Source organism: Ascaphus truei, chromosome 4, assembly GCF_040206685.1.
Source record: "Ascaphus truei isolate aAscTru1 chromosome 4, aAscTru1.hap1, whole genome shotgun sequence".
Taxonomy (NCBI): domain Eukaryota; kingdom Metazoa; phylum Chordata; class Amphibia; order Anura; family Ascaphidae; genus Ascaphus; species Ascaphus truei.
This window is the reverse complement of record NC_134486.1, coordinates 104,637,405-104,650,368: the sequence shown is the minus strand read 5'-3', so window position 1 is coordinate 104,650,368 and position 12,964 is coordinate 104,637,405. Positions and strand designations below refer to the sequence as shown.

Genomic DNA, 12,964 nt, shown 5'->3' with positions numbered 1-12,964 from the left:
TAGGAATAAGAGGTTCATTCTATGATAGCTTGCAGTTGCAGAAAATGCCTCAGAGCCCACTCACATGAATGTGCCATAAGGTGTCCTATATTACCACTTAGTAAAAAAGGACCTGCACCTTTTGGGTTTTTTCTTAATTAACAAATCATTCTACAATTTACACTTTTATTTTGCTTTTGCAATGCATTTCAAATTCCTGAAAAAATATGTTGGGAAGCCATTTCTTTGTGAATGACATGCCACCAGAATTAGAGCTACTAATACCCAACAACCCAGGTGTTGGTATCTTCTACATGTTTCCCAAAATCCACAAACCAGGAAACCCTGGCAGACACATTTTAACCGGTATGGTCACACTCACAGAACAAATATCAGGTCTAGATCTGACTCCAAATGACTGTTCATGATCCCAAGGCTCAACAAAGTATCCGGCCGCTCCTCCTCTTACCGTGCACCCCAAAACTGGAACAACCTACCTGAGACTTTCACAGCCACCACCAGTCTACGTTCTTTCAAAACTAAAGCTGTCTCACATTTTAATCTGGTCTGTAACTTACATACGCCTATAATATATATATTATCTCTAACTGTACATGCAATGTCTTGTATATAATGTATACCCTGCTCACTTATGTAACTGTATTTGTATCCATGTATTATTTATCATCTTAACTCTATGTCCAGGACATACTTGAAAACGAGAGGTAACTCTCAATGTATTACTTCCTGGTAAAACATTTATAAAAAAAATAGTGGAGAATATCCTCAAACCATTAGACACAAGCATCAACAGCTTCATACAAGATGCCAGAGATTTCCTTATTAAACTTATCAAACAACCACTATCCAACACGCTATTAGTTAACATGGAAGAATCCCTGTACAGTTACATACCCCACAATGATGGCATTGAGGCATGCTTGCAATTCCTTGCAACATCTCCCCTGGATCAGAAATACAGCTCTGAAGTAATTACCAAACTGTTAGAATACGTCCTCACACACAACTACTTCAATTTCAAAGAGAAATGTACCTGCAACTAATGGGGACTGCAAGAAGCACCAGGATAGCAATACAATATGCCAAAAAAAATATGGCCAATCTTGCACAGAGATTCCTAACTACATGCCTTCACAAACCGTACAAATATTACAGATACATTGATGATCTGTTTATAATATGGACAGAGGGCAAAGAAAATCTTAAACATTTTTACGAGTCTTTGAATTCATTTCACCCATCAATTAAACTCAAAATAGATTAATCGACAAACCTAATGAACTTTCTAGATGCCACAGTAACACTGAAGAATGGCAAACTACACACATCTGTGTCCAAGAAACCCACAGACCGTTGTAGTTACCTCCATAACTCCAGCTTCCATCCCACTAATACAAAGTGTATGACACTAAAACAAGAGGACTTAATGGTGATGTGGGGTTTCTATAACACTATCATCATTTTGTGTAATATTTCTGTTAATTTTACAATTTAGAGACTCCATGGTCACAAGGAGCCTCCACAGGGGAAAAGGGGATTTTTTTTAGAGATCACCTGGGCCCGTGTACTCTTGGTGGGCTGCTTCATTATATTATATTTTATAGACTCTCCACGTCGTGTCATTAACCTTTGGCCACCGGTATATACAACCTACTGCTGTACAGTTTATTGGGCAGTGCATATATATTCCTGTTAGCCCTGCATACTTAATGAGCACCAATTATCTAGATTGAAGACTACTGTTCCCTCGTTCATAGGTGTGCTGTTACTAACACATCCACGAGGGGACCTACCCTCTTGCTGCAGATGGCCATGGTTGACTTACTTCTTTCATATAATTTTATATACATGAGTATTCATTTATTGGTTCTTGCTCCATACACTCAGTTTGAAGTATTATACTGATGAAGTAATATTGCTGAAATTAATAAACTGTTGATATTACTGAAATGGACTGGGGGGGGTCTCTGGAGAAGGATTGAAGGTGATGTTCTGTTTCCATTTTTTCTGTTATGTTTTTTTTTAAGTGTCCATTTAATGTGTAAGAATGCGTGTGTGGTGTGAAAGATTCGCTCACAGTAGATTTACGACTGTGCCTGTAGTTTATGCCCACATTCCTGGTTTTAGTGATCTGTAAGATGATTGGTTTAAGAATTAAGGCGTGGTGGTTATATTCTGCCTTGTAACCTATTTTAGACAAAGGAAACCAAGTGTATATAATGCCTGCTTGGACACTCCCCTAGCAGAGAGTCTCATTCACTTTTGTGTGTATGCTCATACTCTGTACTTTACTATGAAATAAACTACTCATTATATACGAACCCGTGTTTGTGAGTTTGCAAACGACAATACTTATTGAGCTAATAGCCTTACACATTTTAGACCCAGTGTCTCTTTCTAGCTATTGCGTTCCCTTGTATCACCTATCTACTAGAGTTGCGGTTTCCTTTATTAACCACTGGAGTCCCTGATATGCAAGCACTGCCTCTTAGTTCTGGCACTCGACAGCAGCTTCTGTATGCAATAGCCTGAATTCAAGATAGTTAACGACATACTTGTGATTGCAATTTACATAGTCACATTATTACCAATTACTTGGTAGCTGACCTGGATCTCTATCATAAGGACTAGTGCTCAGGGTATTACTCTCTCTCTCTCTCTGACCACCACTACCAGTCCTCTGATATCTTCACCTTGTGGTCAACACACTTAGTCTACTTACCCCCACCCTTCCAATCTTTAGACCCCCTATCTCTAAGGGATCTATTGGGGATAGTTGCAATATATTAATATTTCCTATCCCTATTACTGTGTGATCCGGGGTTCCAATTGTGACGCTCCCACTTGGATCCCATGTGCGTCTGTGTGTGTTATTTTAACGCCCTATATTTAATTACTTGTGTTCAATAAAGATTTTTAATACTATAACCAATAAGTCAGAAGGGAGATTGCGTGCTGCATATTGGGTTCCTGTTTCTAGTTGTCTATAATTTTACAATTTACCCCACTTCTCCCCCCCCCCCTTGCACACTGCTGATAGATGTATGTTCTAGCGCTCCCGTTCATCCACTTATTGCCCTGTCTGTTTATTCCTTATCAGCATCATCTGCCTTTGATGGCTATCTTGTTAAACGCCTGCAATCTCTGTAAATCAGTATTGCTGACCTGAGGAAGAGAGAGAACTCTTGAGTGCTTGTCTTACAATATCTATTGTGTAGTCCAGTTTTAGGTGATACCTTTTTGTATTTGAAGTAGTGATTTACACTGAATGACATGATAAACTCTAAGGGTGTTTTAAGTCAGTCAGATAAAGGTATAGGGATGCTGCACACCAAACAAAGTAGGAAAAAAAGGATACAAATACCGGTGCTCCTGGTCCAAGGGAAAACCTGTGCAATATTCCAAGTGAATATGGAGGGAAAAAAAGGAGAAGCTGGGCACCACAGGTTTAGATAAAGTGAATTTATTTGCCAATTGAAACGTCGAGCAATTGGCAAATAAATTCACTTTATCTAAACCCGTAGTGCCCCGTTTCTCCTTTTCTTCCTCCTTAAGTCAGTCAGAGGCATGGTACATTTCTGAGCTTTTGCTATGCATATGGGAGATCCCTAAATCTGTGTCACATACTTTTGGTAATGCATCATTATTTTTAATTATTGAAGAAAAACAGTACAGGGACAAAGTTTCATGGGCTGTATAAATGCTTTTGGTCTAAGCAATTTCTTAGTAACCGAGAATACGTATTTAACCCTTCGCAGAAGAGCCTTTAATGCTTTACAAAGCACGGTGGTACCTGGCCTCCCTTGCGGCGAGAATGAACTGAAAGTCCTGTATTTGTGTGTTTAAAATCCCCCAATCTTGTCTCTGCAGATTCAGCAACACCGGTATGAGTTGTGCCAGTTGAATGCCCAGAGCCTCCAGCTGAGCGGTACAGTGTCTGATCTGAGTGCTCAGAATGTGAGATGTCAGGAAACCATCCAGCAGTTGACCAGCAGACTGAAGGAGGTGACGCAGCAGAAGGAAGAGGAAGCTGCTGCTGTCGAGCCACTGCAGGAAATGCTCAATGCGCTGGAGAGAGAGAAGCTTCAGCAGCATTCAGTATGGCAGAGAGAGAGAGAGCAATTAGGACACGAGCTGCAAATGTCCAAAGAGGAGGTAAAGAAGCTCAACTATTCTAATATAGGAATAAATAAGAACAGACCTGTGACACATTAAAATGAAACTATAATTGTATCTAAGAACGCCAATGTTGGTCTATTAAAAGGTATCACAACCTGCTAATCTACTCTTCTCCAGGACCCATGCTCCTACTAGAACTTTGAACGTAATATAATATACAGAATAACTTTACATTTCAATACAGCACTAATGTCCTTCCGTTGATATGTTGTGATATAAACAGTATATACAGTTGGGTCCGGAAATAATTGGACACTGATACAAGTTTTGTTATTTTGGCTGTGTACCAAAATACATTTAAGTTACAGTTAAATAATGAATTTGGTTTAAAGTGAAGTCTATCAGCTTTAATTTGAGGGTATTCACATACAAATTGGAAGAAGGGTTTAGGAATTACATCTCTTTAATATGTAGCCCCCTCTTTTTCAAGGGACCAAAAGTAATTGGACAATTGACTCAAAAGCTGTTTCATGGACAGGTGTGGGCTATTCCTTTGTTATTTCATCATCAGTTAAGCAGGTAAAAGGTCTGGAGTTGATTCCAGGTGTGGCATTCACATTTGGAAACTGTTGCTGTGAACCCACAACATGCAGTGAAAGGAGCACTCAATGCAAGTGAAACAGGGCATCCTTAGGCTGCAAAAAAAAGAAAATCCATCAGAGAGATAGCAGGAACATTAGGAGTGGCCAAATCAAAAGTTTGGTACATGCTGAGAAAAAAAGAACGCACTGGTGAGCTCTGCAACACAAAAAGGCCTGGACGTCCACGGAAGACAACAGTGGTGGATGATCATAGGATCCTTTCCATGGTAAAGAAAAACCCCTTCACAACATCCAGCCAAGTGACGAACACTCTCCAGGAGGTAGTCATATCATTATCAAAGTCTACCATAAAGAGAAGACTTCACGAGAGCAAATACAGAGGGTTCACCACAAGGTGGAAACCATTCATAAGCCTCAAGAATAGAAAGGCCAGATTAGACTTTGCCAAACAATATCTAAAAAAGCCAGCCCAGTTCTGGAACAGCATTCTTTGGACAGATGAAACTAAGATCAACCTGTACCAGAATGATGGGAAGAAAAAAGTATGGAGAAGGCTTGGAACGGCTCATGATCCGAAGCATACCACATCATCTGTAAAACACGGTGGAGGCAGTGTGATGGCATGGGCATGCATGGCTTACAATGGCACTGGGTCACTAGTGTTTATTGATGATGTGACAGAAGACAAAAGGAGCTGGGTGAATTCTGAAGTGTATAGGATATATTGTCTGCTCAGATTCAGCCAAATTCAGCGAAGTTGATTGGACGGCGCTTCACTTTACAGATGGACAATGACCCAAAATATACTGCGAAAGCAACCCAGGAGTTTTTTGAGGCAAGGAAGTGGAATATTCTGCATTGGTCAAGTCAATCACCTGATCTCAACCCGATCGAGCATGCATTTCACTTGCTGAAGACAAAACTTAAGGCAGAAAGACCCAGGAAAAAACAACTGAAGACAGCTGCAGTAAAGGCCTGGCAAAGCATCACAAAGGAGGAAACCCAGCGTTTGGTGATGTCCATGCATTCCAGACTTAAAGCCGTCATTGCCTGCAAAGGATTCTCGACAAAATATTAAAAATGAACATTTTATTTATGATTGTGTTCATTTGTCCAATTACATTTGAGCCCCTGAAATAAGGGAACTGTGTATGAAAATGGTTGCAATTCCTAAACGTTTCATACGATATTTTTGTTCAACCCCTTGAATTAAAGCTGAAAGTCTGCACTTCTATTGCATCTCGGTTGTTTCATTTCAAATCCATTGTGGTGGCGTACAGAGCCAAAATTATGAAAATTGTGTCAGTGTTAAATTATTTCCGGGCCTAACTGTAGATATTCATTACAAAGTCAGGGTTTACAGTGTGTAGACTGTAGAGAAGAACAGTCGTGCATCTGATGGACTATTTTATGTATATCTGAATTTGTATAACGCCGCCCATGTACATAGCGCAGTACAGCTCCACGACGCCCCTAGACACGCCCCCACGGCGCGTCTAGCATGGACAAAAAAAAACGCACTTGCTTCACGCAGATGACGTCACATAGGCGCATGCCTCCATGCGGCGAAGGCAGTATGGACCTGCTTCTTAGTGTTAAATGATGGGGAAAAGGCAATGACCGTGTACTGAAAGTCTTGTATTTTATGTATGCTTAAAATACCTCCCAACCTTTTCAGATTCAGAAACACCGGGATGAGTTGTGCCAATTGAATGCCCAGAGCCTCCAGCTGAGCGGTACAGTGTCTGATGTGAGTGCTCAGAATGTGGGATATCAGGATAGCATCAGGCAGTTAACCAGCAGACTGAAGGCGGTGACCCAGCAGAAGGGAGAGGAGGCTGCTGCTGCCGAGCAACTGCAGGAAATGCTCAATGCGCTGGAGAGAGAGAAGCTTCAGCAGCAGTCAGTATGGCAGAGAGAGAGAGAGCAATTAGGACACGAGCTGCAAATGTCCAAAGAGGAGGTAAAGAGCTGTGGTTGAGGTGTGGGGGTAGAAGGGACTTTGGAGTACCATTTCCTATTCCATTTGCCAACCCATTTTATCAGTATGTGATCATTTACAAATGTATTGTTCCACTTCATATTTTTTAAAGAGACATGTATTTATCATTTATTTTAATAAGACTCTATGTAGAAATCTTTGAAATGATATTAAAATGGCGTGAAACATTTATTTGTGAATAAAATAAAAAAAAAATATGTATAATGTATATATATTCTTCCATTTATGAAACAGGTTGAAAGTCTTATTCTTCAGCACCAACGGGAAAAAGAAGAGCAGCTCAGAGAATTGAATGAAAGTAACAACCAGGTGAGGGAGTGCAGGATTTTGTAAAGGAAAGATTTGCTGTATTATGTTAGCGCTATATACTGGAATTGCAACAAATATGTTCACTGTTTGAACATAAATGTCAGTCATTTAGATGCAAAGACCAAGTATTCACTACCTTTTTGTTATTTGCAATCCTAATGCTTCGCTCTGATTTTAAAAGGAGTTAGTTTAAAAAATAAATCTCTTTACATGTTTTCCGTAATCAAGCATGATACCTGTACTTTGTAATGCTCTTCAACCAATATTATGTAGAAAGGCTTCTGTGATGTTGAATATTCCTATATTTTTTTTGAGGCAACATCAAAACCTGTTTCAAATACTTAAATCTCAACATAAACTGGCTGCATTTATAGTGGTGGAGAAATAGGAATCGACGTGCCACCAAAAAAAAAAAAGTCTCTGTCTCTCTCTCAAAAAAACTGAGGAAGTGGCAAATGCTTAAAATTCAGAATTAATTTAAATATTTATGCATTACGAAGGATATGGCCATTTTCCCTCAAATCAAGTACAATGCTACTTACACAGTGATTTTCAAAATGTATACAATTTATTTAGGAATGGCATAGACAGCAGCAACGTTTCAGGTACTGTAGCAGATCCAAATAGCCAACTTTTGGCGCCAAAACTGAATAATAACCCGTAAGGGATTAGTCTAATATAGTACTGGTGCTGCTACGCCGATCTAGGAGATCCGAAAGGTTAAGTAAACATTACTCAGTTTTCACCCCTCCCTGTAATGCTCTTGCTGTCTCTTGTCCCCTCTTCTCCACCTTCCACTCTCCTCCACCATGCCCTTATTGTGTCTACTTCTCTCTGTGCACACTACACTCCCTCCTCTTACTCATCTCACCTGTCTACTCCTCGCTCTCTGTTTCTTTCCCCTACTGACCTTGCTCTCTCCTCCACTCTATTTGCACTCCCTTCTGCACCATGTGCACACTGCTCTCCATTCCCTCCTTCTCTCCTTGCGTTCTCCTCTCCCCCCCTTGCTGTCTCTCCTCCCCTCCCTCCTCCCTCATGCCCTGTTTCTCTGTGCACACTCTTCTCCAATCGCTTTGCACTCCCTCCTGCAACATGTGAATATTGCTCTCCATTTTCACAGGGGGATGAGGGATGTGCAGCCTCACTGGCTGTCCCATGGTGAGTGACAGGCCGCTCAGCCTATCACAGAGAGGGAGGGAAGTGCAGGCATCCTTAGATATACATATTTATATTAATTAGGATGTGTGTGTGTGTGTGTGTGTGTGTCTGGCCTGTCCTAGAGGGGGAAAGATGTGCAGCCTCACTGGCTGTCCCATGGTGAGTGACAGGCCGCTCAGCCTATCACAGAGGGGGAGGGATGTGCAGGCATCCTTAGATATACATATTTATATTAATTAGGATGTGTGTGTGTGTGTGTGTGTGTGTGTGTCTGGCCTGTCATAGAGGGGGAAAGATGTGCAGTCTCATTGGCTTAGATTGTTGCTTAACAGCTGAACTTTTGTATGGAAACCTACCTAAAACCTTTTAGATATATAGATATAAATTACATTAATTAGGAAATTAACACCCCGTCACTCTGAAAATCATATACTCAACCAACTTTATAGAGCAGGGCTGTCAAACACGCGGCTGCTCTGCTGACAGACCCTACGCTTGAACCAGGGGGGAGAACTGGGACATCTGAGACCAGAAGTACCCAATGATTAAAGAACCATACAGAACAGACAGTCCCCCAGTCAGAGAGAAGACATTTTATAGAAAACAGTTCACATTCATCTCTCTCAGTTTGACTGCGTCTAGTGTAAATATCCATTTACTCTTTTTCTGAAGCAGAAGTTCCTCTCTCTTACATCCTCTTTTTTTGATTTTTAGAAAAACAAGAAGGGAAGGGATACAGTAAGTAGAAAGGGGGAGGGGAGGAGGGTAGAAGTACCACATTGACAAAAAAAATTACAATTACAATCAGTAACAGCAACAGCACCCATCATACCCAACATCAATTGTCTGAAAAAGGATGTGGCTCTCTACCCATAAAAATTAAAAAATTCAGATTCCCCATTGAGTACCAGGATTCCAATACAGTACCTTATGAAATATCCTTGTATTATGCCTAACATAAGCTGTTAATCTTTCCATTGATTGGACCTCATTTACTCTTTATAAAAATCTCTCTCCTTGAGGGGGGGTTGGTCTTTTTCCAGGACCCTGCGATTGCACGCCTTGCCACATTGAGAATATGTAGTAATAGTTTGCTTGTATTTTGGTTTACATTTTCCAGGGGTTTCCCCAGAACCATTGTAAGTGGGCCTAGAGGAATCCTCTTCTCAGTAATCTGCCGAATCAAATTCTGCACTATTACCCCAAATCTCTGTATTTTTGGACAGAACCACCAGATATGGGTCATGTCCCCTATAGCACCACAGCCTCTCCAGCAGAGATTCGTGGCCCCTAGATAAATCTGACTCAACTGTTGGGGTGTCAGATACTATCTAAAAATCACGTTATAAATACAGCTCAACCCCGTTATAGCGCAATTTGCTATAACGCGGATCCGCTTATAACGCAGTTTGAGCATGGACCCCGATTTTTTTGATTTTTTTTTTTGCGCACACAGCACACTGCACACACTCGGCACACTGCACACACTCGGCACACTGCACACACTCGGCACACTGCACACACTCGGCACACTGCACACACTCGGCACACTGCACACACTCGGCACACTGCACACACTCGGCACACTGCACACACTCGGCACACTGCACACACTCGGCACACTGCACACACTCGGCACTCGGCACACTGCACACACTCACTGCACACACTCACTGCACACTGCACACTGCACACACTCACTGCACACTCTCACTGCACACACTAACTGCACACTGCACACACTCACTGCACACTCATAGCCCTCCCCCTTACTCCCGGTGTCAGCTGCTGGGGCATCGTGGGGCTGCCTGCGGGGATCGGAGCTGGGGGGGGGGGTGATTGGTGCGGAGCTGGGGGGATCGGTGCGGGCCTGGGGTGCAGGGCTGGGGGAATCGGTGCCCTGGCTGGGGTGCGGGGCTGCTGGGGGGGAGGGGAGGATCGGTACCGTGCTGGGGTGCAGGGCTGCTGGTGAGGGGTGGGGGGGGAAAATCGGTGCCGGGCTGGGGTGCCGGGCTGCAGGCAGGGATCGGGGGGGGGGAAATCGGTGCTGGTAGAAGTGAGGCTGTTGGGGAAGTGCAAGGGGAAGTACGGTGGCTGCGGGGGACGTGTTCGGCTGGCGCCTCACTGCACCTCATCCCCCCCCCCCTCCCTCCTCCCGATCGGGTGAACGGCGGCCATTTTTTACACTTTTTTTTAAAATTAACGCAACCCCGATTATAGCGCGGTCGGATCGGGTGGCACCCGAGGACCGCGCTATAACGGGGCTGAGCTGTATTCTCTTTTGAGATATTGCAAATAGACGTATTTGTTGCATTGTGCCATATATCTTCCCAGTCTTCCCATGAGATCACTGTCTGGAAATCCTGAGCCCATTGATCCATATAACCGTGGGCGTAGGAAGCGTTAATTTCCCGAGAAATAAGGACTTGATAAAAAGTTGAGATGAGTCCCCTTTGATAATTTCCGTTTCTACGTAGCTCCTCAAATACAGAGCTATAAAAACCCACCCGGGGACAGCTGCCTAACATAGTAGCAAACTTGAAGAAATCTGAACACCTCAGAGCCCGTGAAAGAGTATTTCTGACAAAATTCCCCCAAAGTTAACAGTTAACCTTTAGATAAATCTCCCACATCTCTAATATTCTTAGTCTTCCACACATCAAAAGTACTGGTAAACCATCCCGGACCAAAATCAGGGTTGTCGAAAATAGGGTTGCATCTCAAGGGAGCTGATACTAGCTGATATTGAGATTTAACCCTTTGCCAAATCTTGAGAGAATCTTATTACTGCCGAATCATAGAGATCAGCTCTAGGGTTTTTATTAATTTTATTTTTCCATAAAAGAGCCGGAAGTGCCGCTGAGCTATTCAAAATATTTTCTAACTCTACCCACCTATATTGTTTTTCCAGGGAATGCCAATAAATAACCTGTTTCAAATGAGAGGCTAAATAATATTTCTTTATATCCGTGACCGCTAGTCTTCCTCTTTCTCTGGGTGCGAGTAAAACTGATCTCGTAACTCTTGGTCTCTTGTTACCCCATATAAACTGCATAAATCTTGTTCTGCAAATCCCTTATATATTTTATCGAAATAGCGACCGGAAATGTCTGAAAGTAATATAGTAATTTTGGGAGAACTTTCATCTTAACTGATATAATATGGCCCATCCAAGATATTTGGTGACCATTCCATAATAGAAGATCCCGTTTAATTCTTGTAAAAAGCTCTGGGTAGTTATATTTATAGAGAGAGTGATATTTTTTTGTGATAAAAATCCCTAGGTATTTCAGTCTTGCTTTATTCAAATTGTAATTGAAATGTAATTAAATTAGTTTTACTTCAAAGTCTGATAAAGTTACATTTATGCCTCTGACTTGGAAGAGTTAATTTTGTAACCTGAAAGAGAGCCAAACTCAGAGAGCCCTTCTTGTAAATTCGGAAGGGAAGTCAGGGGGTTAGAAACTGTCAGAATAATATCATCAGCAAACAAACATAATTTGAGATTTTCCAAACGATTCTAATGCCCTGTATATCGGGGTTTTTCCTAATTCTAGTTGCAAGAGGCTCAATTGTTAACGCAAAAAGCAAAGGAGATAAGGGACAGCCCTTCTTAGTACCATTCCTGATTTTAATTTGATTTAGCTCACCACCCGGCTTTTTTTTTTAAAAAGCCGTTGGCGAGTCATATAGTGCCTTAACCCCTTTCAGAAATGGGCCAGAGAAACTGAATGCTTGCATAGTTCTATCCAGAAAATCCCATTTAATTCTGTTGAACACTTTTTCGGATTCTAAACTCAGTAACATCACTTTGGGTTTAGAGAAATGTATCTAATCTAATATTAAGACATTTACGCGGATTATCCGAGGCTTGATGCTTACTTATAAAACCTACCTGATCATTATGTATTATGCGGGGAAGAAGTGGATTAAATCTATTCGCCAGAATTTTACTATAGAATTTCAAATCTGTATTAAGAAGTGAGCTTGGCTTATAACTTGCGTAACTCATTGGGTCTTTACCTTCTTTGGGTATCACTACCAAATTTGCTTTTGACATTTGCATGGGGATCCGGGTACCCTCTAAAAAAAACTATTGAACATGTCTAGGAGATATGGAGCTAAAATTCCAAAATATTTGTTATAATATAGATTTGAGAATCCGTCTGGACCAGTAGCATTTGAGGGTTTCAATCCTTTAATAACCTCTCTTAACTCTAAAATATTTATTTTAATATTGAGACCCTCCAGCTCTTCTGTGGACAACTTTGGGAAATCGCAAGCCTGTAAATAGCTATCTATTTGTTCTGTAGATGCTCTATTAAAATTGGGGTCTGATGAATCAAGATTATACAATTTATTATAGTATTTAGAAAACTCTTCGGCTATTTGGAAAGGTTTATGTGTGACTTCCCCGTTACCCCTTCTTATTGCAGAAACTTGCGTTTTAGATTTAACCCCTCTTAACTTATTTGCGAGCAGCTTATCTGCTTTATTGCCTTTATATTGATATATATTATATTTATATTGACTTTTCTACTTCTACTAAAATGAACTCGTTTGACCTCAGTCAGACGAGTCCATTTTAGTAGAAGTAGAAAAGTCCATCTGTAGCCTCCAGGGCAAACTGATTGTATATGGCAATATAAGCCTGAGTGATGAAAGTACATAGCGGAGCATATAATGAAGTTGTAAGCCTAGTATGGAGATAAATGCAGGGATGGAATAGGTGCAAACCCACGTCTATGAATGATAGTACTGTGGCTGCAAA

General features: G+C 41.4%; 1 protein-coding gene across 12 annotated transcripts in view; it reads left to right on the top strand.

Annotated features, from left to right (window-relative positions):
* NINL (ninein like) overlaps window positions 1-12,964 on the top strand; it is a 171,541-nt gene that overhangs the window by 138,980 nt on the left and 19,597 nt on the right. For 10 of the 12 annotated variants that reach the window (XM_075596320.1, XM_075596319.1, XM_075596317.1 and 7 more), the window contains 3 exons: window positions 3,871-4,155; window positions 6,400-6,684; window positions 6,958-7,032. In XM_075596320.1, coding sequence (XP_075452435.1) covers window positions 3,871-4,155; window positions 6,400-6,684; window positions 6,958-7,032 — 645 coding nt within the window. The remainder of the gene's footprint in view (window positions 1-3,870; window positions 4,156-6,399; window positions 6,685-6,957; window positions 7,033-12,964) is intronic. The other 2 variants (XM_075596324.1, XM_075596322.1) reach the window with 1 other exon arrangement.